General features: G+C 39.0%; 3 protein-coding genes across 8 annotated transcripts; 2 read left to right on the top strand and 1 right to left on the bottom strand.

Annotated features, from left to right (window-relative positions):
• The first annotated feature begins 1500 nt into the window (after positions 1–1500).
• Positions 1501–11720, top strand: LOC113119615 (formin-like protein 14). 6 transcript variants are annotated; one of them, XM_026289208.1, is made up of 7 exons: positions 1512–1726; positions 5122–5318; positions 5429–5537; positions 9296–9379; positions 9832–10513; positions 11014–11173; positions 11468–11720. In XM_026289208.1, the coding sequence occupies exons 2-7, from the start codon at positions 5123–5125 to the stop codon at positions 11638–11640; spliced, it is 1404 nt and encodes a 467-aa protein (XP_026144993.1). In that variant the 5' UTR covers positions 1512–1726; position 5122; the 3' UTR covers positions 11641–11720. The 6 variants fall into 6 exon arrangements, with proteins under 6 accessions (XP_026144992.1, XP_026144993.1, XP_026144994.1 ...); XM_026289209.1 differs by lacking the exon at positions 1512–1726 and having other exon boundaries at positions 4975–5318; positions 9832–10143; positions 10183–10513; XM_026289211.1 differs by lacking the exon at positions 1512–1726 and having other exon boundaries at positions 4975–5318; positions 9910–10513.
• A 2200-nt stretch (positions 11721–13920) lies between these two features.
• LOC113119613 (3-oxoacyl-[acyl-carrier-protein] synthase, mitochondrial-like) lies at positions 13921–17957 on the top strand. The gene is made up of 3 exons (XM_026289206.1): positions 13921–13999; positions 14973–15989; positions 17212–17957. Exons 2-3 carry the CDS (start codon positions 14983–14985, stop codon positions 17612–17614), a joined length of 1410 nt encoding a protein of 469 aa, XP_026144991.1. The 5' UTR covers positions 13921–13999; positions 14973–14982; the 3' UTR covers positions 17615–17957.
• Positions 17958–18632: 675 nt separating this feature from the next.
• Positions 18633–24833, bottom strand: LOC113119612 (E3 ubiquitin-protein ligase TRIM39-like). Its single transcript, XM_026289205.1, has 7 exons — positions 24750–24833; positions 23174–23727; positions 22590–22676; positions 21897–22130; positions 21680–21818; positions 21173–21208; positions 18633–20239 (listed from the first exon to the last, which is right to left on the bottom strand). Exons 2-7 carry the CDS (start codon positions 23723–23725, stop codon positions 19692–19694), a joined length of 1596 nt encoding a protein of 531 aa, XP_026144990.1. The 5' UTR covers positions 23726–23727; positions 24750–24833; the 3' UTR covers positions 18633–19691.
• Between the last annotated feature and the right edge of the window lie 622 nt (positions 24834–25455).

The following is a 25455-nucleotide window of genomic DNA, read 5'->3' as shown; positions in this document are numbered from 1 at the left end:
TATAAAGGTGTTTAAACAACAAAACACTTCCACTTGCATATATTTGACAATCGGAATATCAGCTATTTCATGCCATATCTAACAAATTTGTTAATATTTTGAATAAAAAAGGAAAAATGAGAAAAGCGGATCATTCATTCAGCTCTGTTGTTGCTGCGGTATGTCACGTGACAAGCAATGACGCGTCACCATGGAAAGCATAAAGTGACACATCTAGCGGATTAGCATGAGTGTGTGTGTGTGTGTGTGTGTGTGTGTGTGTGTGTGTGTGTGTGTGTGTGTGTGTGTGTGTGTGTGTGTGCGTGTGTGCGTGTGTGCGTGCGCGCGCGCGCACGGGTGTGAGCACGCGTGTGAGCAGCTCAGACTTACTCGACTGGTTCCTGATGGCAGAATAATGAACGAGTTCAACCCAACATAGCTGCACAGTTACTTTCCGAGAGAGAACAGGTGGATATCGAGCAGCTCATGCAGAATTGTAACACTGATTCTGCACGCAGAACAATAAAATATAACTTCGTGTGCTTTGAGACTGGGCATAAAATTGATTTGCTGTACATTTCACGCGACGAGAGGTGTTTTTTTTTTTGGGGGGGGGGGGGGGGGTCGCGGGGCAGCAGCGTATTTATCATGGGGTCGCGGGCTAAAAAGTTTGGGAACCCCTGGTCTAGAGTGTGTCCACCTTTGTGTGTGGGTCCATGTACATGCTGAATCGACAGGTAAAAAAAAAAAGCCTCAAGTCCAAATATTCATTTATCACCAATTAACTGTTTGACAAACACTTCCTGCTTCGATGTCCAGATCTGAATTTAAAAAAATCTCAAACAAGATCTGAATCAACCGAGTCGCGAACAGGCTCCGAAGTGCCGATCTGAATCAACCGAGTCGCGAACATGCTCCGAAGTGCCGATCTGAATCAACCGAGTCGCGAACAGGCTCCGAAGTGCCGATCTGAATCAACCGAGTCGCGAACAGGCTCCGAAGTCCCGATCTGAATCAACCGAGTCGCGAACATGCTCCGAAGTGCCGATCTGAATCAACGGAGTCGCGAACATGCTCAGAAGTCCCGATCTGAATCAACCGAGTCGCGAACATGCTCCGAAGTGCCGATCTGAATCAACCGAGTCGCGAACAGGCTCCGAAGTGCCGATCTGAATCAACCGAGTCGCGAACAGGCTCCGAAGCGCCGATCTGAATCAACGGAGTCGCGAACAGACTCCCCCTGCAAACACGTCCACTTGGGGCCCACATGGGCCTCACTTGGGCTAGTTGGGCTTTGGCTGGGCATGGGCTCAGAGTGGGCTTTGTTGTTGGGCCCCACATGGGCAGTAGATGGGCTAAACTCAGTGGGCTCCAGCTAGGGCTCCACAAGATATTATGTTTTTATATATATATTCAAAATTAATTATGTCAGACATGGATGCTTTTTTTAACAATAGCCACTAGGCTAGGGTCACTTTTTATATGAATATTATTAGACTATTAAGCTATTTAGAAGCCATAGCAATTTAATTGTGGTCTGAAGCACTATACAACTTTCAACAGACAAGTTTGCCACAGCAGGTTGCACAAAATGTTCAAACCTAAGCAGTGCGCACTGTGTGCAGCGCACATCCGGAAAGCTCCACCCCCATCACTGAGCGAAAGAAGTTTGCCCAGCAACAATTTTGCCGCCTTTAGTCTGCTGTCCGTTAAGGATCCATTACGGTGTCGACTGGACAAAAGACAGGTAAGACTCTGCTTCAATGTATAATAAACAGGGGATGATTTTACAGTATGATGTATGTTAACCAAAAGCTTTTTTGGAAAGTATTAGTTAAGAAGCCAGGGACTATCTTTTCGCGAATGTAAACAATTAAACCTGGTTAAGCATGCGTTGAACAGACGAGTTTAATTTATCAAGTAAATATCATGCATAGCTTATTTTGAGTGGTTGATTTGAATACATTGTTTAGAAGGATTTGATTGCGAACTTGTTAGCAAGGCAGTCGAACAGGCAGTTAGCAAGCTGTTAAAAAAACCCTCTAAAATGTCAATTTCTCCGCTTTTACCATCTGGTGGCATTTTAATGTTTGCACTTGTTGCATTTACAGTTAAAGCAAAAACACTGATGAAAGTCCATTTGATTGTCAGCAATGTTTTATCGGCTAGGGTGTTGTGCCAAGGCACTCATTGCCGCCTGGATTTGCATCCCATGGCCGCGGGAGCACGCAGAGAAGCGGAGTTTAACTGCTGCACTACGAATTCACCTCTTAAATGGAACAAATAGCGACGTGGAAGGGTTTTCCATAGTAATAAGGGACTCATTTATCTAAATAAATATGTTTATTTGTCTGTTACATTAAGGCGACGTGTGAATTGTTTAATGCGTCGTTTAATATTGTGGATTAATCTACAGTGTTTTCCTAAGTTCCATATTGCCATGCACTTTAGCTACAAAGGCCGACTGATACAGGGGTTTTCCTACATTTTTTCGCGGCCGCCATAGCAAAAACATTTGTCCCGCCATTTGATCGGTGAATGACTGCTGGGGCGAAAATAAGAACGAGCAGAGAGAGAGAGAGCCACGCCCGGCCGCGAGCGCACACTCTCACCGTCTTCAAACACGATCGAGCAGAGAGAGAGCCCCCCTGGCCGCGCGCGCGCACACTCTTGCGGTCTTCAAACAGCACGAGCGCTGTCTGGCTCTCTCTCCCTCGCGCATATTAATCGAAATCATTTGAAACACGATAGTAAAGGGTTCGGCCTTAACAGAGAGATAAATGCTATCTTACAAATAGTTTACTTATCAAATTGGCTACTAAGAACAGATGGTAGAATCAGCCACATTAATACCAGCTTACCAAACTATATGATTTGCAATTGTACTCTAGAGTTTGTCATTCCCGATCCCCTGTAATCATAGCTAAAAACTAAAATGCTTTTTTTTATTTTCTATTTTTTTAATATAGAATAATGGAGTGTTCAGAAAGAACTAAAAGGAGGAAAATATCAGCGAAAGTGGAGGAACATTTGCGTCTCCTTGAAAAGGAGTCTATGATTGATTTGTTGGCACATGACTCTGAAAACGAATACCAACTGGATGATTTGTTAGAGCATACTGAAAGCGAAGATTCCATGGACACTTTCTACGATGCTTGTGATCAGAACTGTTTTGAGAATTCATCAATTGATTTAGAAGATGAAAATTCCTCAGATTCTTTTTATGATTTTAACATTTCCTCATTTGATGATTTGGATTCTGAAAACCGGGTTCCAGGTGATATGCCTGGTTGTGATAGTGACTGTGATTTGCATGGAGATGTGTGTTCTGACTTGGAAGATGACAATGATGATGATTCGCATGGGATTGCAGAGTGGGCTGCAGAATTCAACATACCACAAACAGCGCTGTCTGCACTTCTTAAAATCCTAAGGAGAAAGGGTCTTGATATCCCAATGGATGGCAGAACTCTTATGTCAACTGACAGATCTTGCAATGTGGCGAATATGGCTGGGGGGTCCTACTACCACTTTGGAATCGAAAATGCTCTCATAGCTGAACTAACATCTTTAGGACATTTAGCAAATGTGACTGATACTCTCACACTTCGAATTAACATCGATGGATTGCCCTTATTCCGTAGCTCCAGTTTGAGTCTGTGGCCTATTCTGGGTATGATTAAGGAAATTCCAGAGTGTAGTGTCTTTGTAATTGGAGTGTACTCTGGTGTGTCCAAACCCGCAAATGTGCAAGAGTATTTACAAGAATTCATTGTAGATATGAAAGCAATTTCTCAGAGTGGTATTGTGTACAATGGTGTACATTTCAGGGTACCATTACCTGATGCTTTTATTTGTGATGCACCTGCTCGTGCCTTTCTTAAATGCTCCAAAGGCCATACGGGCTATTATGGGTGTGAGAGGTGCACTCAAAAAGGCCAGTACATTAATGGGAAGGTGGCTTATCCTGAAATATCAGCAGAGCTCAGGACAGATGAGCAATTTGGCAGGCAAGGCTATCAACAGCACCAACTGTCAGCCTCCCCCCTAAATGACCTGGGTATAGGTTTAGTTACCAGTTTTGTGTTAGATTATATGCACCTTGTCTGCTTGGGGGCAATGCGTAAGTTAATATTTCTTTGGTTGAAGGGGCCGCTGAAATGCAGGCAATCTATGAAGTTTTTTGTTGTAATGTCAGCATTTATGGTTTCTATCAGGCAAAATTTACCTAGCAATTTTGCAAGGAAACCACGATCTTTGTTTGAATTCAGCACATGGAAAGCTACAGAGCTTCGGCAATTTTTACTTTACACTGGGCCTGTTGTTCTCCTCAATAATATACCCAGTATAATGTACAGAAACTTTTTACTTCTATCAGTATCTATGAGAATACTTCTGAGTCCTGCCTTATGTTCTCCTGACAATTGTGACTATGCTGAGGAGATTTTGAAACTCTTTGTAACAGATTTTGCTGCAATTTATGGTGCTGAATTTGTCAGCTATAACATGCATTCATTGATCCACCTAGCTCAAGATGCACGAAATTTCGGCCCGTTAGATAGTGTTTCAGCTTTTCCCTTTGAGACATTTTTAGGTAAACTGAAAAAACTTGTCCGTCGGCCTCAAAACCCTGTCCAACAACTCGTCAGGCGAATCCATGAGAAGCAGAAAGTGGCAAGCCAAAAGACCACATCAGTTTTCAGCCCACTTAAACAGCTCCACTTTTCTGGACCATTGATTAATTCAATTGCAACATGGGAACAATACAGGCGTTACAATGATGGACAGACACTGATCTCCTCCTCTCGTGGCGATGACTGTTTTTCTGTAGGGGGAAGGATTCTTATTGTGCGGAACATTTTGTCACATTCTGGAACTGTTAAAGTCCTGTGTAATTTCTTTGAAACTGCCAAATCCTTTTTCACCTATCCAATGGACTCATCATGTCTTGGAATTCTTTTTGTTTTTAATTTATCTGAAGACTTGCAGCTGTTACCTGTGGAGGAGTTAAAAACAAAAATGGTGTTATTGCCACTCAAGACTGGATACGTGGCATTGCCACTCCTGCACTAGTGTGCTATTTATTATTATTTTTTATTGTTTGTTTTAATTTTTTTTTGCATGTATTTGTTTTTCTTTAAGCATGTTACCTTTCGCGATAGTTGAATTTATAAATAGTGGAGGATTGGCAGTTATACCGACCAAGTGGTTTATCGGGCCTGAGGAGGATGAATGCTACTGGCCACCAGCAAGGATGAACATGGCAAAGGCGGTCATAGAGCAACAGGACCCTCACACTGACTGGGCGACGTACAAGTTGACTGTCAAGAGAAAAGTCGGTAAGGTGTCCATTTGTACGAGATTATCTGACATAATGAGTTCACTGTTGGTTTGGTTTAAATTAGCTCTGAATGAAACTAATTGCCACTCATTTGTCTGTCTCCCAAAGCAACGTATGAAATTGCCCGCACAAAATTAGTCGAGTATGAACAGAACACAGATGTACCAACCGAATCTGATTCTACAGAGAATATGGGAAGGGGGAAGCGCAAAAAGAGGTGAGGGTATTTGAACTACTACTACTAAATGGATGATGAAAATTTGAATTTCCCAATGACACAGGAAGGACAAGTTTTGTGGGAGTTTTGTTAAGTGTACCGTATTTTCCGGACTATAAGTCACACTTTTTTTCATTGTTTGGCTGGTCCTGTGACTTATAGTCAGGTGTGAGTTATCAAAATTAATTTGACATGAACCGAGAGAAAACATTACCGTCTACAGCCGCGAGAGGGTGCTCTATGCTGCTCAGTGCTCCTGTAGCATACCACTGAAAACATTAACTGAAAACAACTGAAATCTGTTAACTGAAATATTAACTTAAAGACAACTGAAAAAGACTGAATGCAAACAAAATGCCCCCAAAAGAAAATCCTATTCTGCAGATTACAAACTGCAGGTAGATAAATATGCAGCCGATCTGATAGGTGACAGGAGCACTGAGCAGCATAGAGCGCCCTCTTGCGGCTGTAGACAGTATTGTTTTCTCTTGGTTCTTGGTTCTAAATCAATGCGACTTATAGCCCAGTGCGACTTATATGTTTTTTTCCTCATCATGAAATATTTTTGGACTGATGCGACTTATACTTAGGTGCGACTAATAGTCCCGAAAAATACGGTATTTGGCTCAAAGCTGTCAAAACTAGGGAGGTAGACAACAGATATACAATTAACCAATAATAAAATTAAATGTAATCATGTTACATGCATGTATATTTATGTATTTGCCTGCCCTCTAGGGGCAGGTAAAGCGTGATTTACCATTGTTCTGATTTAGCAGATCCTCTACAAGTGTGGACTATTTACATGAGCTTAAAGGAAGTCAAGTTCCCACACTTCAGGGGCGGAACTTGAGCGGCCGTCCCGAGTCGTAGCTGAGCTCTCTTCTGTGTTTATCCTTCTTATTTTTCCTGTCTTATTTCTCCCACTTGTTGTTATATTCCGTTTTATTAATAAATTCCCCTTTTGATCGAGCCTTTGTGTCATCCCTCTTTTGTGTTGTAGCAGTGGCTGTAACATAATTGGGGGCTCGTCCGTCGTTTTTCTTTTCTCAGCTGTTTAGTGTGGGAGGGAAGAAAATGTGTATGGCCGTGTTTTCGTCGTGTTTTCGTCGTGTTTGTTCGATTTACTTTTCGGTTGTGAGTAACTACGAGCGTCCCAGGTGAGTGTTTGCCCTATTTAGTCAGTAGTCGTCGGGTAGGTTTGAACCTGCCACTTTGTTATTTTGCCTTTTTTATTTTTAGTGGTTATTCGGAGTGGAGGCACGCTTCAGTTCACCGGCAGCTGATCTTGTTAATGGGATCGGTGTGCAGGTGTTCATGATTTTAGCGTTTAAAGTGGCCTCGAGCCCCTAACGCCACTGAAGACTAGGGAATTAATTTAATGTTAAATGGGGTAAATACGCGTGTGTTGTGGGATCGCTTTTGGTTATTCACTTTGTAAATTTAAATCGGTAAGTGAAGTTTATTCTTAATTCGTATCATGCGTGATAATTTCGTGTAGCGGCCAAAATCACTTTGTTTTCTTTAGTTTTGACAGGTAAAGTTTAGGATTTGTGAAAACGATTTAGTGGTTTCATTTGAGTTTTTCTGAATTGTGTTGAAACCATTATTTTCGTTATTTTTGGTGAATAGCCTACGTGTGTTGAAATGACTTCGGTAGTTGATGTATTTCGGGAGTCTCCTTCTGAAGAACTGCTTTTATCGTACACAAAAGAGCAGTTATTGCAAATTGCAGAGTCTTATAAAGTCGAAATCGCTCCTAGGTATAAGACTTTGAAGGAAACTTTGCGAAACGTCCTTAAAGGCTGTCTGGTGGAGTTAGGCGTTTTACAAATGCCATTAGAAAACGTTAGTGTTGTGGAGGAAGTGGCTGATCCTTCGGTAAGTGAGAATGCTATTCGATTGAGAGAGTTGGCATTTAAAGAAAAAGAATTGGAGTTAGAGAATGCCAAATTAGAGCTGCGAAAGCGTGAACTTGATCATCAGTTTGCTTTGAAACGAATGGAGTTAGAGATGAGCTCTAAGGCTGCTCACGCTGCCTCTGATGGTTTTGATGTCGGCCGAAATCGGAGGATGGTCCCTCCTTTTTGTGAGAAGGACGTTGAGAAATATTTTTGTCATTTCGAGAGGGTTGCAGCTTCATTAAAGTGGCCTGAAAATGTTTGGTCTTTGCTTTTGCAATGCGTGATAACCGGTAAGGCGCAGGAGGTTTATGCTTCGTTGTCCATTGAAGATTCTGCTGATTATACGATTGTTAAGGCTGCTATATTAAAAGCCTACGAGTTAGTCCCAGAAGCATATAGACAGCGATTTAGACAATACACGAAACTTTCGAATCAGACTTATGTTGAGTTTGCGCGTGAAAAGGAAATTTTGTTTGATCGTTGGTGCGCGTCTCAAAAAGCCGAGAGTAGAGAGCAGGTTAGACAGTTAATCCTTATAGAGGAATTTAAGAGTTGTGTACCTATCGCCCTTGCTACTTATGTAAACGAACAAAAAGTAGACACGCTCTACAAGGCTGCTATTCTGGCCGATGACTTTGTTTTAACGCATAAAGTCACGTTCAAGGATGTTTAAAAACCACGAGATAAAGTTCCTGTTGATCCACCTGTTGTGTTGCCTCGCAAATCGTTTAATGTGTTGGCCGCACCTGACCATTCACAACAGTTCAGTATCGTGGTGGACGCTAGCGATGTTGGGGCGGGAGCTGTCCTCCAGCAGATGGGTGCTGATGATGTGGAACACCCAGTGTGTTCCTTTTCTAAAAAGTTTAATACTGTACAGTTAAAGTATTCTACTATTGAAAAGGAGGCATTAGCATTAGTTCTTGCGATTCAACATTTCGAGGTGTATTTGTCCAGCTGTTATTCGATCCTTGTGTATTGTGATCATAATCCGCTTATCTTTTTGAACTCCATGCGCAATTTTAATCAGCGTCTTATGCGCTGGAGTTTATACTTGCAGCCATACGACCTTGACATTAAACATGTCAGAGGTCGGGACAACGTGGTCGCTGACGCCCTATCCCGGATTGGATAGGCCTGTGGTAACGTATGTTTTTGAGAAAGGTGTCTCTTAGTAGATGTACTTTCTTGTGGTGACGGTTCACTTTTGGGGGATGAAGGTGTTACATGCATGTATATTTATGTATTTGCCTGCCCTCTAGGGGCAGGTAAAGCGTGATTTACCATTGTTCTGATTTAGCAGATCCTCTACACGTGTGGACTATTTACATGAGCTTAAAGGAAGTCAAGTTCCCACACTTCAGGGGCGGAACTTGAGCGGCCGTCCCGAGTCGTAGCTGAGCTCTCTTCTGTGTTTATCCTTCTTATTTTTCCTGTCTAATTTCTCCCACTTGTTGTTATATTCCGTTTTATTAATAAATTCCCCTTTTGATCGAGCCTTTGTGTCATCCCTCTTTTGTGTTATAGCAGTGGCTGTAACAAATCAATTAATAAAAGTAACAATCACATGTTTAGAGGGTTAAAAGAGATGTATACAAATGGATGTTTGCATGCCTGAAGGTGGAATGGGGTGTTGGAACAGATGCTAAGGATCCATGTGAGTGTCTCTCTGGTACCCAGAGTGTTGTCATACTGTATATAGATCAGTCATGGAAATTCTCTGGTGGAAATGTGTACCAACCCTATGTTTAGTGGTATCATCTGTTGTCCAAAATGTATATATATATTTTTTTAACCAACTGTTTTTTAAAGTGCTTTAACTCATTGATGTGCTTGTATATTATAAATTTCTAGACGAGTGATTTTGTCCAGTGACGATGAGGATGATGTCAATTGGTCCGGCAGCCAAATCAGGCCTACACCTCCATCCACCCTCAGGTAATCACCTCCATACTGTAAATTTTTTTTACCATTTAGGTGATGATCATTTCCTTTGGTTGGGTGGTTTGATTCTTGGCTTTTTTTGTGCGTGTTTAGCAAAACACATAATTTGTTGCTTTGAAAGAAACCAAGATGATCAAGTTTTCAGCCTCATAAACTAGAATAAATCACTAATCTTATTTCTGACAAAAAAGATTAGAACATCTGAACCCGTTTATTCTTAATAAGAACTTTTGTTTCGAATAGACACAAGATGTTGAATTGCCTCAACTTCAAAAGATTTGTTTTTTTTTTTTTTTCTATCACAGACAACTTATTTTCAGTTCGTACTGTTATTTACAAAAGTTGAGTCAAAAAGAAAAAGCTAGGAGAAATTAGTACTAAGATTTTTTTTGTTGTTGTACGAGATTTTTACAGTGTTGATTTTTGTATGGTGCATCCACCCTCAGGTCTGTGCTGACACCTGCACCGCCTCCATCCACCCTGAGGTCTGTGCTGACACCTCCACCGCCTCCATCCACCCTCAGGTCTGTGCTGACACCTCCACCGCCTCCATCCACCCTCAGGTCTGTGCTGACACCTCCACCGCCTCCATCCACCCTCAGGTCTGTGCTGACACCTCCACCGCCTCCATCCACCCTCAGGTCTGTGCTGACACCTGCACCGCCTCCATCCACCCTGAGGTCTGTGCTGACACCTCCACCGCCTCCATCCACCCTCAGGTCTGTGCTGACACCTCCACCGCCTCCATCCACCCTCAGGTCTGTGCTGACACCTCCACCGCCTCCATCCACCCTCAGTTCTTCACCATCATCTGCTAGGCCGACACTTCCACCACCTCTGGGTAACCTGAGATGGCCTGATGTTTCAACCCATCATCACGTCACCATGTCACCAGAAACCTCTCAAAGACAAATCAGGGGCAACATGTTTGTTCGCATCTTAACACTGATTGAGGAGATGAAAGAGACACAAAAAATCCAGGGGAGGATGTTACAAACGCTTCTACAACAGCGTGGCAACATCGGCACCACCTTCTCTTCTACCCCCGAGGGTTTCCCCCTAAAGACAGTTAGGGATGTGGAAATCATGGAAGAAAAACTGGCAAACCCAAACTTCATGTCCGAACTGGTATGCATGTTAAGTCTAGGGTAGTGCAACTCAATTAAATTTTATTGGGGGGCTTGCAGTGAATTTGATCTGAAACTTCCCAAGTGTGCTCACAACTTTTTGACAAGTTTTAGATAATTAGTTTATTAAATTAATAAAGAGACAAAAAATACCTTGAGATATGTTTGGTAATTGTATCTGAATGAATTTAAAGTTAATTTGCTATATTTCAGATCAATATATTTGTTTTCCTTCATTTTAATTAACACTAACTTTATTCTCATCTGAATTATAAATACTTTATTTCTGTATAAAATAATACTACCATTAAAAACATTTGATTTTTATTTTTTAATCAATGTAGTGATGCCCCTACCATTTCGATTCAATACGAATACATGTACCGTTCCACGCCTAGCTCACACCCATGCTTCTGGTAGTTCTTTCATGTTGAGTGGTTTACTCCAGTGAGCAATATACTGTAGATAAATTTGCTTTGTATTGCCTTTGTTCCCCCTCAGGTTGCAGCTGTGACTGACATAGGAGGGGGGACTGTTGACGAGGCCACAAAAAGGATGATGACTTTTCTCCTAGACCATGGCCTATCCAGGCAGTATAACTTTGTGGGCCGAAATGGGAAGAGAGAGTTCAAGGCCTTAAAACTGTATGAAGTAATATATGGTAGGTGTGCATGTGGATAATGTTTTAAGGTGTACCCATAATAGAAAGGTGTCACAATACCCTAACGTTATAAACATGTCAATTTTAAATATTGTGAATGAAGCGTTTGTTGTCCTGGCTGAGCAGTGTGTTCGCACATGTCTCTCAGTTGCTTAGCTTGTGTGTTCAAGAGTGTTATTTCTAATAATAATCTTAATTTATATAGCTCTTTTTTTAACATAGTTGTCTACAGTCCTGGCTGAGTGTTGTGTTGGCACATATGAATTAAGTCACCGTTATATTTGTTTCTTGAAGGAGGCTTAAAGAAAAACGCCATGACCAGCCAAATCACCCGTAAAGATGCCGAGAAGGCGGTCTCCAAGTGGCTCATTGGTGCTAGGGACCGGGGGGGTAATAGACAGGCCCGACAGTCAACCCCTCAACAAGGACTTCAGGCTTCAGGCTCGTTTGAGGTGGAAAGAAACTAATTCTGTTTGTGACAGTGAGGGAACACTGTGCAAAAGCATGTTGTCATAAATTTTACTTAAATAAAATGTAATTAATTCTATTACTGGTATCCTTGTTATTTTAGCTTGTTTAACCCAAGGTGTTCGGGTCTGTGAGACCCATTTTCAATGTTTGCTAAAAGAAAAAGTTACGCTATTTATTAACTGTGTCCTCCTCCTAACTGGGCCTGCTGTGTCTTGTCTGTGTGCGCGAATGTTTTTTTTTCTGCACCTGCTATTCACACACAAAGTAACAAAATTGTTACATTTCAAGCACTTTCACCTGTTCTAAATAAAGTTCTAAGAAATGAGCACCAATAATGATAAAAAATCTTGTTTCTATTTTTTTTTTTTTTATAATTGAATTTCCATGTTTTCATCCATCATATGATCATAATTGTTATCTCACAGGGGTAAATGGCGAATAAGAACCATAAATTATGTATATACCATTGGTAATATTGAGCTAAAGTAAACATCTGTTAACTATTTTTACATAAATTGTTGTGGCTGTATTGATTTAAAAGCCTAATAATGTGGTGGGTCCACCAGACTCGGGGATATTGGCTGTGTAACAAAAATATTAACATCTTACAACTGTTAAAGAACTGTATGGACTGACTGTAAAATAAGAATTAAAATTTGAATTTGTTCAAATTCCAATTCCCCAAAAATAATAATAATAATAATAATGGTTATTACCCATATGGGTATAATAGCAGGGACCCATAATCAGCCCACATGGGGCCTAGCTAGTGTGGGCCCCAGATGGGAGAAACCTGGGATGCCCAAGTAGGTTTTAGCTAGGGCCCATGTGAAGCCCACCTTCAGCCCATCTGGGCTTGCCCACATGGGGCCACCATGGAACCCCCGGACAAAATTAACTGGGCCCCATCTGGGCTGCCCAGATGGGGCCCACTCACCAGCCCATATCCATCCCTTATGGGCCCCACATGGGTGTGTTGACAGGGTCCGAAGTCCCGATCTGAATCAACCGAGTCGCGAACAGACTCCGAAGTGCCGATCTGAATCAACGGAGTCGCGAACATGCTCAGAAGTGCCGATCTGAATCAACCGAGTCGCGAACATGCTCCGAAGTGCCGATCTGAATCAACCGAGTCGCGAACATGCTCCGAAGTGCCGATCTGAATCAACCGAGTCACGAAAAAAAAAACAATAATAATATATATATATATATATATATATATATATATATATATATATATATATATATATATATATATATATATATATATATATATATATTCTAAGTAAACAACAATAGCCCAAGTTTAGTAAACATTTTTTATTGAGACTATAAAAAATAATTCTGCATCTATTTTTAGGTGTGCCGGCTGCCAGTGTGCTGTTAACTTACCTCAGAATCAACCCCGACATTTTAATGCTCAAATATAGTTAGTTAATCTCTATTTCCAGGTTAAAATCATGTCCATCAGCATAGAAATGTGTTTTCGCTTGACTACATAACGTTTATTTGGTCTAACATGGTAAATTTGATCAAAATAAATATAAGGTATTTAAGATCCCGCGTTCGTTTTTAACAGAAAACAGACGCCGCCGCGCTCGCGAGCGGCACCACGTGACCAATCAGATATTACTTTATTAAAATCTAATCAAAGAAAAAATGATTTTACTCACATTTTTAGTTTTCATACTGTATGAAGAAAATAATAAATATATTTTAAATTAGGATGTTATTGCAAGCTTCTTCCGTAACGATACGTGAAAAAGCCCCTCTAACGTTACGCAAAAATCAAATGAAATTAGACTAATTAAAACATTAAATAAATTACTAAATACATTTTGTGTGTATGCGTATATAAACACAGTACATGTTTATGATTTTAATATTTAATTAGTTTAATTTTACAGTAAAACTTTATATATGAATAATCAATAATAAGTCATACAAATGAATTAAAATGGTACGTACTAATATTTAATTGTACATTTTCGCTGTTCTCGTTGCATTTGCACGACTCTAACCAGTAGATGTCCTCAGTCTAATGGTTTTCTGTTGGCTTATCCTAGCACTGCTTATATTTCCTCAACCTGTTTTTAATAACACGACTGCTCATTTTTTTATAATTTCATAATATAGATAATCTAATAAAATATATTATTATTACTATTATAATGAGTCACATTAGTAATTAGTATAAGAATAAGTAAATCGCGATTTCTGATCCATCAAACGAGGACTTTTAGCACTAAATCTGGGGACTTGTATTATAGAAATCACCAACCATGAACCGGAAGTCAGCCACTGTCTGTCTCTGGTCTGTTTACTTTTGCCACTGCTGAATCCACTTGAACACAAGTGCGTATCTGAGTTTAATTACTTGTTAGTTATAATTCTGTGTGACATTTAAGTGGATAGATGTCAATTCATGCATTACAATATTCAGTGCATAATTCTGAGTGACTGGAGCTTGAAAGTGTGATACTGTCTGTCAAGGTTATTCTGTTTGAAAGCATAGTCAACCTTTTAAAAGCTTATTTTCTAAATACAGTTTAATATATAGCTAACATATACATTTTATATCTGGGTGGTTGATATTTCAGTCAGTGACATTATATTTATTATCACCTAATTATATATATACTATATACAGCATAAATATATATGTTGCAACAGCATTTAGTTATTTATAGATATTTATGCACACAGTATTTATGCTAATAAAGATATGATAGATATAATAATATAGCATGTCAGATTGGCTCTGATGTCAGGTCACAATTATATATATATATATATATATATATATATATATATATATATATATATATATATATATATATATATATATATATATATATATATATATATATATATATGTATGTGTGTGTGTGTGTGTGGGTGTGGGTGTATGTATGTATGTATATATATCTATACATAACTAAATGCTATTGCAACATGTATATGTATGCTATACATATATTATGCTATATATAATATATATAATGAGGTGATAATAAATATAATGTCATTTTGGCTCAGTTGTCACTACCTGGTTTTGCAAATTAACTCTTCATTCTCATTATATATATATATATATATATATATATATATATATATATATATATATATATATATATATAAAATGGTTAATGTGTTTTCACTATTAACTCTGATTTTATTATTCATTTTTTTTATCGAATTAAAAAATAAATCAATAAAAAAAAAGATTTTCTTGTTGTTCTATCATTATTTTTTTACTATGATATATACTGAAATTAAGACTGCAGCAATAGTAATGATCTACTTGTTTTTTCCTTATTTCTTGCAGTGAAGGTCTGATGTGGTCTCAGTCCTCTCAGCACAGGTTGGTCACAATGTCTCTGAGATGCTGTCAGAAGATGTTCCTGAGACTCTCTGGAGGCTCTCTGTCCACCGTGAAGAGCTGCATGTGTTTGAGACGCTACACTAGAGCAGCTCAGAGTCACAGGAGGGTGGTGATCACCGGCATCGGTCTCGTCTCCCCCCTCGGGACAGGGAGTGCTCTGCCATGGCAGCGTCTGATTGGTGGAGAGAGTGGTCTGGTTGCTCTGGACCCAGAGGAGTATAAGACGGTCCCCTGTAAGGTGGCAGCCCGTGTCCCACGAGGAGATAAACATGGAGATTTCAACGAAGAGGCGTTTGTGTCCAAAGGAGAGCTCAACAGCATGTCTCCAGCCATGGTTATGGCCATCGGTGCCGCCCAGCTGGCTCTTGAGGATTGCGGATGGTTTCCCAGAAGCCCTGAGGAGCAGCTGAGCACCGGTGTGGCGGTCGGGATGGGTATGGTGTCTCTGGAGGAAATTGCTCGGACGGCCTCGGCCTTTCAGACACGCGGCTACAGCAAAGTCAGTCCGTTTTTCGTCCCTCGCATCCTGGTGAACATGGCCGCAGGACACATAAGCATCAAACACAAACTCAAGGGACCCAACCACGCCGTGTCCACTGCATGCACCACAGGAGCTCACGCTGTCGGAGACGCGGCTCGTTTCATTGTTCACGGTGACGCCGAGGTGATGCTCGCCGGCGGGACGGAGGCCTGCGTTAGTCCGCTGTCCATCGCAGGGTTCGCTCGCGCTCGAGCCCTCAGCACCCACTGGAACCAGGAGCCCAGACTGGCCTCGCGCCCCTTCCATCCAGACAGAGAGGGGTTTGTGATGGGAGAAGGGGCGGCCGTGCTCGTTCTAGAGGAGTACAGACATGCAGAGCAGAGGGGTGCGCGGGTGTACGCTGAGGTGCTGGGATACGGGCTCTCCGGAGACGCCAGCCACATCACGGCTCCAACCGCAGATGGAGACGGAGCCTTTCGGTAAAACTGTTTAGCATAGAAATGCAATAACATAGAAAATAAACATGACTCTGTTTTATTACAATGTAACACAGCACAAATTATATAAATCCTTATTTGAAGACAGATAGGATTTATTCAAAACTAGCACCATAATAATACATTTTCATTATTTACAATAATACAATAAAATGTAACTTATTTTATTAGCTTAATTTGAAATACTAAAATAACTAAGACTAAATAATAATTGTAAAAAATTATACTATAGAGACTATATATATATATACTCATAGATTTAGACAAAAAACCTGATAAAATGCCAAAACAACAAAATTATTAAAATGAAAGCAAAAACCTTAACCCTAAGTCTAATTTGATATTTTAAGAAAAAATATAATTGGGTGTCAATGATACTAAACTTAAACTGATGATAGACAATGAGGGACATGGAAAATATATAAAACAGAAAAGAAAAAAAAGCACATAGTTCAAAGAGTATTCCAAATACATTTAATTTTCTTTAATATATATTTAAAATTATATTATATTAAATTAGTGATGTCCAGTTTATTTTCTCCACTACTTTTTTAATAGAATTATTAAGTAATGGAATAGAATAAATTATAGAATTTGCAACTATAGATTTTGAATTATCCCCCCCAAAAAAGAAACAGATCAAATACTTTAAAGTTTAAGAGACTGTTTATGTAGAATAATATAATTACAGTCATCCCTTTACGTACACTTATTAGTATACAAATAAACATTTATTTTTGTAACCTGGGCTTTTTTATTGCAACACAACATAATCATATATAACATTGTTTGGTAACAGGCATTACAGAACATGGATAGTACAAATATAAGACAGTTCAAAGAGGTTTCCACATACTTATGCATTTAACAAAAAAAAAGTTCATTTTGATTAATCAGAAATAAAGTATTTTCACATTTGTTATTACATTTCATTTTATTTTAATACATACTTTATTTTAGGGCTTTATTAAATATATGCAGGCAGTTGATCTTCACACGTGATGAAATTTGAATGCTTAGATATTGTTTTATTTCATATGCTTAGACCCTACTCAATGCATGTTTTTTTGTCTCACTTTTAATGTATGTAGTGTTTTAATGTATATTAAATAAAAATATACTACTGCTACTCTTTCTTATGCTTGGATAGAATTGCAGGGATCATCCAGGAGTGTTTTATTCAGCTTCTCCTGCTGTGTTTCAGGTGCATGTCTGCTGCTCTCCGTGATGCTGGAGTGTCTCCTTCAGACGTGACGTATGTCAACGCTCACGCCACCTCCACGCCGCTTGGAGACGCCGCGGAGAACACTGCCATTAAGAGACTGTTTGGGCAGCATGCGTACTCACTGGCCGTGTCCTCCACTAAAGGAGCGAGCGGTCATCTGCTGGGAGCGGCTGGAGCGCTGGAGGCTGCCTTCACTGCCCTCGCCTGTCACCACAGCGTCCTGCCGCCCACACTCAACCTGGACCGCACCGAGCCAGAGTTTGACCTGAACTATGTGCCCTGCACAGCACAGACCTGGAGCTCCAGCGGACGCAGAGTGGCTCTCACCAACTCATTCGGCTTCGGGGGAACAAACGCTTCTCTGTGTCTCGCCAGCGTGTGATCACTGTAATGCAGATGGAGGATCTCTGTTCAAATCCACTGGTGTTTCATTATGCAACAATAGAGTCGACATGAAGTGGAAGTTGCAATAGTCTTTTCTACTCTATTGTGACGTTTAATGTATATTTATTGTATACTTCAAACAAAATATGTAATTTTTAAACAAAATCATAGAGTTTGAGTTCGTTTCGGCAGTTCGAAACCAAAAGCGGACTCTCTGGGGGAGTTTGTTTGGGCTCCAAACACCTTTGAGTATCTTTTGGTCCGTGGGGGTTATGCAAAGGAAAGGAAAGATAAAAGGTAGCAAGTACCAAATACATGTTTCAAATAAATGTTACACTATACTGCTGCTGTTGTTGATCTTTCAAGTGAATTTAAAGGGTACAATAAATGAAATTCAAGTTGTGCGTAGTTATTTTAACTGTCGGGGGCTAGATAAAAATCCTATTGAAATATTATCAGATTTTATAGAACTAGCACAACCGCTGATTATTGTCTCAGCTTTAGTTAAGTTGTATGTAGTTGAATAACTGTCGGGGGCTAGAAAAAGAGTTCTAGCATAACCGCTGATTATTGCTTTGAGCTATAACTAAGTTGTAGATGGGTAACTGTGGGGGACTAAACAGAGATACTATTTAAAGATTGGTAAGCATGGGTGACCTATTAAATATTATTAGTCATAACCTCTGAATAATGATAAGACTGGTGAGTTTGTGATCGTGGGGTCCATGTAGACGGCGGTCATCATGAGACACCCTGAGCGACATAGTTTCCTGATGAAATAGTAAATATAAAGTAAAGAATTAAATTAGAATAATTAAATGTCAGAATAATAATAATGATAATTAGAGACCTAAATTCGAGGTCATACTAAAATGGAGTCAGATTAGAACTTCTTTGAGTCTGTCTAAATATCATTTATTAATTGCAATGTATTCTGGTCTATATCTGTCTGGTTTATTTGCCCATGCATTTATATCTTCTCAACCATAACAACAAGTTATTCTGGTTCACAAAGCATATATATAAAAATTATACATGGATTAATGCACTTCAAATATATGATCAATTTAAATTACAAGTGCTTTTGCTAAATAATTGTAATTGTAATGCAAACCCTCACAGGGCAAAAGCCTATTATTAAAACATATAATCATTTCTTTTTTTTCATCAGCGGTTCAAGTTTGTGTTGTAATCTCAATAAAAAGAAAGTCATTTTTAAGACCAAAAAGATTTTGTATTGTGACCCGGTTGTTATCCTTTGTAATGTGAACATTTAATTGTGATATATTGTAAAACAGTAGATGTATTTCTAATTAAAGATACTGCTGTATGGTAATGAGAATTAAGTGGTAATCTGTCATGGAAACAATGTCAGAATTCCAGGTCTTCATTTTTATTTTCTGTATGCAACATTTTATTTCCCCCTTATAATTATGCATAATCATATAGGATTATACAGTTTTGCTCAGATGGTTTTGGTTTATCATTAATCATAAAAGTAAATATATCATAAATATATTTGTATTTATTTAAATTAAGTAAAATCTTGATCAAGCTAATTGCAATTAACATGTTAAATTATTTCATTTATACAAATGCATCCATGGGCATAATGAGATTTTGCCAGGGCTATGTACGAATTTATGTTATACTCTATATGCATTATATGCATTATCTTATATTTATTGTAGTAAATTTGTGTTTATTTGACAGCAAAAGTCCTGTGGACCGCCACGTATTTGTAAATGGCTGCAGCATGTTCAGGCAGTGATGTTTTTTGGTAGGTTTTTTTCTGGCTGAGAGTTGAAAGAATTGTGTAAAAACACAACACACATCACTGTCACTTTTTTTTAATCCAGCCACCCAATCACAGTCGAGGAAAGGTGGGAGAAATATCACTGATTGCACAACAGAAGAAGTAAATAGGTATCCATGTCTGTACCAGATGACATCTCATTATTGCTATGAAAAATAATGCTCGGAAGAACATTTCACTCAAGCTAAATGCTGCATCACCAAAGCATTTAAGTGCCCACAACTGGCCATTTTCATCTGGCTAAAAATGACACACAAATTCATTGATTGTAATTGACAGGTGTGATGATCAGAGGGGCTGAGTTTCTACCATTATATCTCAAGGATGGACCAAAATATGGATAGAGTTTGCCAGTGAAACACTGACCAGTAAAAGAGTAGATAAGTGAGCTGGACTCCACATCATAAAAGGAGACCAGTCCCTTCTCATAATCCACAAACACACCGATGCGCTGCGGTCTCACTCTTAGAGACAGAGGGACAGTGGGATAAGAGAGAGCTGCATACTGATTCTTATTTCTCAGCCACACAGTCCAAAATCCATCCTCAGGACTCAGTGTGATATTTCCCTTCCTTTTAATGGATTCTCTGGCCACTCCTAATTCCCATTCAGTCTTCCCCTTCACCTGCACCTCATAATAAAACTTCCCTGAGGAGAATCCCTCCTCTGCCAAGACATTTGAACAGTAAGTAAACCTCTTTGGGCTATATGGGAGCTTTTGTTTAATGTCTCCATTTCTCACTTGTTTTCCATCATAAGACAGGATGAGATCAGTATGAGCTGTATCAGGATCCAGAGTCACATCCACTGAGAAAACAAAGAATATGCATCACAATTTTACCGTGGACAGATTTTGAGATTAGGATTAGGATTATGACAGGTTAAAGTGCCCCTATTATGCATTTTCAGATATTACCTTTCATGTAGTGTTAATGAAGCTGTGCACAATAAATTATTGTCTATTAAAGTTATTGTCTCTAATAAAAAAAAAAAAAAAAACGGTTCTAAACAGCCAAAACGAGTCATCTGTAAATAAAGGTTTTACTTCCTGCACAAAGCTATGTAAGCTTGTAACAAATCTGCATATCCTGTTGAAAAAAAAAAGTCATATTCTGGTTAGGTATTTTTTTATGACCTGGACATGAGCTGGTCCTGAGCAGGAGCTAGCTGCTTAGAACCAGCACTTAACCTTCTTAAACCAGCTCATGACAAGATAAAGACCAGCTTAAACCACCTTAAACCAGCAGCCATGCTTCAAAACCTAACTAGCATATGCTGTTTTTTTCAACAGGGTAATGCCAGTGGTCTTCATCGGCTGCCCATGAACAACATCTACTTTGACCCTCAAATACATGTTGACACTGTTTTCTGGGTGTGAGAGCAAATCTACTTTGCATGCACTTCCAAAGGATGAGGACTTGAACTGATAAAACCACCATCCTCATTACTGTTTGCATCACTGTGTTTATGCATGATGAGGAAACAGAAATACAGTTATGGTAATTGGCGTTTAGTTTCTGACATGTGCTCTAAGCACTACACCAATCACAAAAGACTCGGTCATCTGACTAATCAGAGCAGAATAGGCTCAAGGAAAGACACCGGATGCTTGAACAAATCATTTCAGAAACTGTGAGAAAAGCGCTGATGCTGCAATGTATATTATGAGAGCACTTTTAAAAAGTGTTTAAAATAAAGCTGTATGAATGTAAAATGAGTGTAGAGCAGACATCACTGTACCTGCATACTGCTGCATCCACTTCAACTCTGTAGAGACTAATGACAATAAATTATTGTGAGATATTTGAGATCTTTTATGTATAAAGACAAACAAATTGAAAAACAATTAAAGCCCAGCTGCTGTTTGAGATGCAGGCCTGGAATTTCACACACACACACACACACACCAACACGCACACATACACACAAATCTTGATGTCCATCAGTTTGATTGTCTGGTAAAATATTTACAATTCTGAGCTGCTAAGATGGATCTGCACACAATCGTTCGTAGATTCTCATAGAAAATGTATTCACAAAATATGAATGAAACAGTTGAAAGGTGAAACAATCACAGAGTGAATATAAAATGAATGTTTCTCTAGTATCTCCCCCATGCATGGTTTCTGAAATGAATAACTAACTGTGGCTGATAATGATGCCACAAACACATTCACATACTTGCATTTCAGCTCAAACCTGATTCATTCTACATTCATGAGATTAAATTCTGATAAATATATGTACCAGTCTGTGTGAGTTTCTCATCTATAGTGTCCTGCAGCTGAGTCAGAGCTCTCCTCAGAGTCTCCAGACTCTCACTAGTCTCCATTCTGATCTCAGGCCAGTTCCTGGTGTTTTTAGGGCTGCACAGGGACGAGTAAATCTACAGCAGGAGAGAGGAGAAACCCTTCAGCATGAGGAGTGTCATACTGCATCAGTGATCAGAGAGATGCTGACTGACCTGCAGGAGGTGGAGGTGATCTTCAGTGTGTGAGAGCTGCTCCAGCTCAGTGCTCTTCATCTTTAGCTCACTGACCTCCTGCTCCAGCTCTTCAATGAGCTCTTCCTCCTGTTTCCCTGCTGCTTTCTGCTGCTCGTCCACCGTCTCCAGCAGTTCAGTCTGACATCTCTCAATGGAGCGGATGAGATCAGTGAAGAACTCAACACGAGCTGCTTTCTCCATCTCTGTGTTTCTCTGGAGAAACAGGTCAAAGAATTAGTGTTACCATTGCTCATACAGTATGTTGATTTTAGGGGAATTTATAATTTGCTTAAAGAAAGTATTAAACTCAAATCATGGAATATTTTGGAATGCCATCATTGGGGAACATATACTCACGATAAACTAGTAAACTCCTAATTACTGCTTTTTGATAGGAACCAGTTGTTAGGTATTGGGTAAGGTTAAGCAAGCTAGAATATGGTAAGGCAGAAAGAGGGACTGTAAAATTGCCAGACAACTGGAAATACTTGGTCTGCGTATAAGACTTTTGGATACCTGGAAGTGGATCATAGTCAACATTTGAATTGAATCAAAAAAGTTTGTCAAAGTTGTCTTAAGACAAGAATGCATTTTGGTTTTAGATGAGAGGTTTTGATCCACTACAAATATTGACTAGTGTAAATATATTAAATTAAATGATTTTAAACTCACTTTTCTGACTTCCGCTGAGTGTTTGATGTCTTGAATCTTCTTGGTTCTCTCCTGGATCATCTGCTGTACTTCATTTTGAATCTTCATCTATAGACAGACCAACACAACACATTTATAACAGACATTTAAAGGAACACGCCACTTTTTTTTCTTTCTTTTTTTTTAAATGGTCATGGAGTTAAACATTTGAGGTTTTTTTACCATTTTTGAATCCATTCAGCCGATCTCCAGGAAAAATATCTAAACTCTTTGGTCATTTTTGAGCGAAACACTTATGGTCTTATCAGATTGAATTATCTATGCTCGCAAACGGTAAAACTCAACTGTTTAATTCCAAAAAAAAGTGGAGTGTTCCTTTAAGGTGATGATATTTGATCAATGTTGCTTTGGAAGTGTTTTTCTTCTGCAATTTCTATATGTATACTTTAAAATGGTTGTGGGCCCCGTGTGTCTCACCCAGCAACTTTGCTCAAAAGGTTGCCCAATATATCATCACATTTACTGCTTTCTGTTCACAAAATATTTTAGAAGACCAAATAAAAATCAGATTCCTCATGATATGAACCATTTAAAAGTGGTTTTACCTTCTGCTCTTCACTCTCCTTTTCTAGAGGAACAGTGCTGTGGTTCTTGTGGTCTGTCAGAGCACACATGGGACACACACATGTCCGATCCTCTCTACAGAAAAGCTCCAGAGGCCTCTCATGTTTCTGGCATATATAGTCCTCCAGATTACTCACAGGATTCATCAGTTTGTGTTTCTTTAAACCTGCCACTTTCAAATGAGGCTCCAGGTGAGTTTCACAGTAAGAGCTCTGACACACCAGACATGACTTCAGGGCTTTCAGCTTTCCTTCCTCACAGATGTCACACCGAACTTCATTTTTTTCTTCAGGACTTTTCTTCTTATAGTGATCAGCAACCTCTCGGAGTGTGATATTAATCTTGAGATCAGGTCTTTGGCTGAAGGTTTCTTTACAGTAAGGACAGCTGCAGGTCTGGCTGTTGTCCCAGTGCTTATTCAGACAGGTCTTGCAGAAGTTATGTCCACATGGAGCAGTGACTGGATCAGTGAACACGTCCAGACATATAGAGCACTGAAGCTCCTCAGACAGTGGACCACTGGAGGATGACATTGCTGAAAAGATAAACGATTAAAATAAATGATTCTTATTGCTGAGCAGTTGAAGTTAAATACATTTACAGGTATGCATTTTTAGCTGACACTTTTATCCAAAGCAACTTACAGTGCAGTCAAGCTATACTGTAAATCTTTGTGTGTTCCCTAGGAATTGAACCCATTATCTTTTGCACTGCTAACACAATGCTTTACCACTGAGCCACAGGAACAGAAATACTTCACATACACCTCCCAACTGAGGAACGTTTATTTCAGTATAATCTTACAATACCTCAAAAGTCTGATTTTGGCAATTTGGGGTTAATAAGGTTCGCAAAATGAGATAATTCACCCTAAAATTAAAAATCTGTCTTCTTATACATATTTTTATGAAATCTGAGGGATTTCTGTCCCTCCATTAAAAGTCTGATGAATCATAATGTTTGTAAAGAGATCAAAAAATAAATCCATATGAATTATGCGATTAATTCAATTCTTATGAAGAGATAATTGTTTTATATCATGAACAGATGTTATTTAGGCATTCGCTTCCTATTTAAAAGTGTCAGAGTTTTAAGTAAATAGACTAAAAAAAAAAAGCTTTGTTTAAGTTCTCTGAAGAGATAGTTATGGATGGGTTTGGAGTGAGATGAGGGTGTTTAAACGATAAAAGAAATTCAATTTTTGGTTGAACTAACCCAGATTTAATATTCATTGCATTATCCCACATCAAATACCAAATAGCCTAGCTCAATATCACTAACTACAAATTATTAAAGAATTAATTTATGCATCTATTTATCGTTCTACATTGAATTTACAGATTTTCACTTTTTCCAACATAAAATCACATCATGACTCTTTAATCAATATTCATTATAATGTACAGGAATATTTATATCATACACACTGATATGAACTAAAAAGTGTTAAGCTGTAAAATCATCAGTAAACTAAAAAAGGTAAGTAGCCTATATTTGATATGCTTAATCTTGGTTCTGTTCAGATTATTCTAGTAATGTTTCTATCACTAAGCCTACCTGTGAGTTTCAGATGTTTCCACAAGAGTCTTTTAATGATTCAGAAAATATTGTGTAACTTTCAGTCATCCATATTGTCATAAGTTTCATTTTCTCAGAATCTCTCACTGAATTACAGTGATGTCAGAGTATGGAAAGCCATTGTAACATTTAATCTATAAATCGAACTAGTATCTTTTTTCATGTTACTAGTACTTATTTTTTAGATACTAGTATATTTTCCATTAACCCTCTTGGCGCCACAGTCGAGTTTACTCGACAAGATGCGGCACTGAATAAAACGGCCGATTTTGTCAAATAGGGTGTCAAATTTCATGCAACCTCCCCTGCACCAGATAGCAGACATGTAATACTTCATCCCTGACTGAAAAAAACGTCATGCTCCTATACAAAATCTTCGAGCTAGAGCGCATTGAATCAGTGCAAAAAAAAGCGGAGCTTGTTTGAGAGTGAGCCATTTTATCTGGCCAATATTGTCAACGTCAGCGAGTATTGGCATTAGATTATTATTATTTTCATTATTATTATTATCTAAAGGCATCAATAAAGCATCAGTAAAGCCGCGATGAGGTGTTGGAACTTCTATTCGCGGACACTTATGAGAATATCTGCATTCAGAAGATGACGGTGATACTGAAAGTGAAAGTATAGCCTTACACCAAGCACAGACGGTGAATCCTTTGCCCAATGTAAATAAATGGTCCTT

This window comes from Carassius auratus, chromosome 19 (genome assembly GCF_003368295.1).
Source record: "Carassius auratus strain Wakin chromosome 19, ASM336829v1, whole genome shotgun sequence".
Classification (NCBI taxonomy): domain Eukaryota; kingdom Metazoa; phylum Chordata; class Actinopteri; order Cypriniformes; family Cyprinidae; genus Carassius; species Carassius auratus.
This window is presented reverse-complemented; position numbering and strand designations above follow the sequence as displayed.

Coding starts and splice junctions, on each gene's coding strand:
- LOC113119615 (XM_026289207.1), top strand. CDS start 2,953: ATGGAGTGTTCAGAAAGAACTAAAAGGAGGAAAATATCAGCGAAAGTG.
- LOC113119613 (XM_026289206.1), top strand. CDS start 14,983: ATGTGGTCTCAGTCCTCTCAGCACAGGTTGGTCACAATGTCTCTGAGA. Junction 15,990..17,211: donor GATGGAGACGGAGCCTTTCG/GTAAAACTGTTT, acceptor GCTGTGTTTCAG/GTGCATGTCTGCTGCTCTCC.
- LOC113119612 (XM_026289205.1), bottom strand. CDS start 23,725: ATGTCATCCTCCAGTGGTCCACTGTCTGAGGAGCTTCAGTGCTCTATA. Junction 21,819..21,896: donor ATCACCTCCACCTCCTGCAG/GTCAGTCAGCAT, acceptor CTCCTGCTGTAG/ATTTACTCGTCCCTGTGCAG. Junction 20,240..21,172: donor GTGGATGCAGCAGTATGCAG/GTACAGTGATGT, acceptor TTGTTTTCTCAG/TGGATGTGACTCTGGATCCT.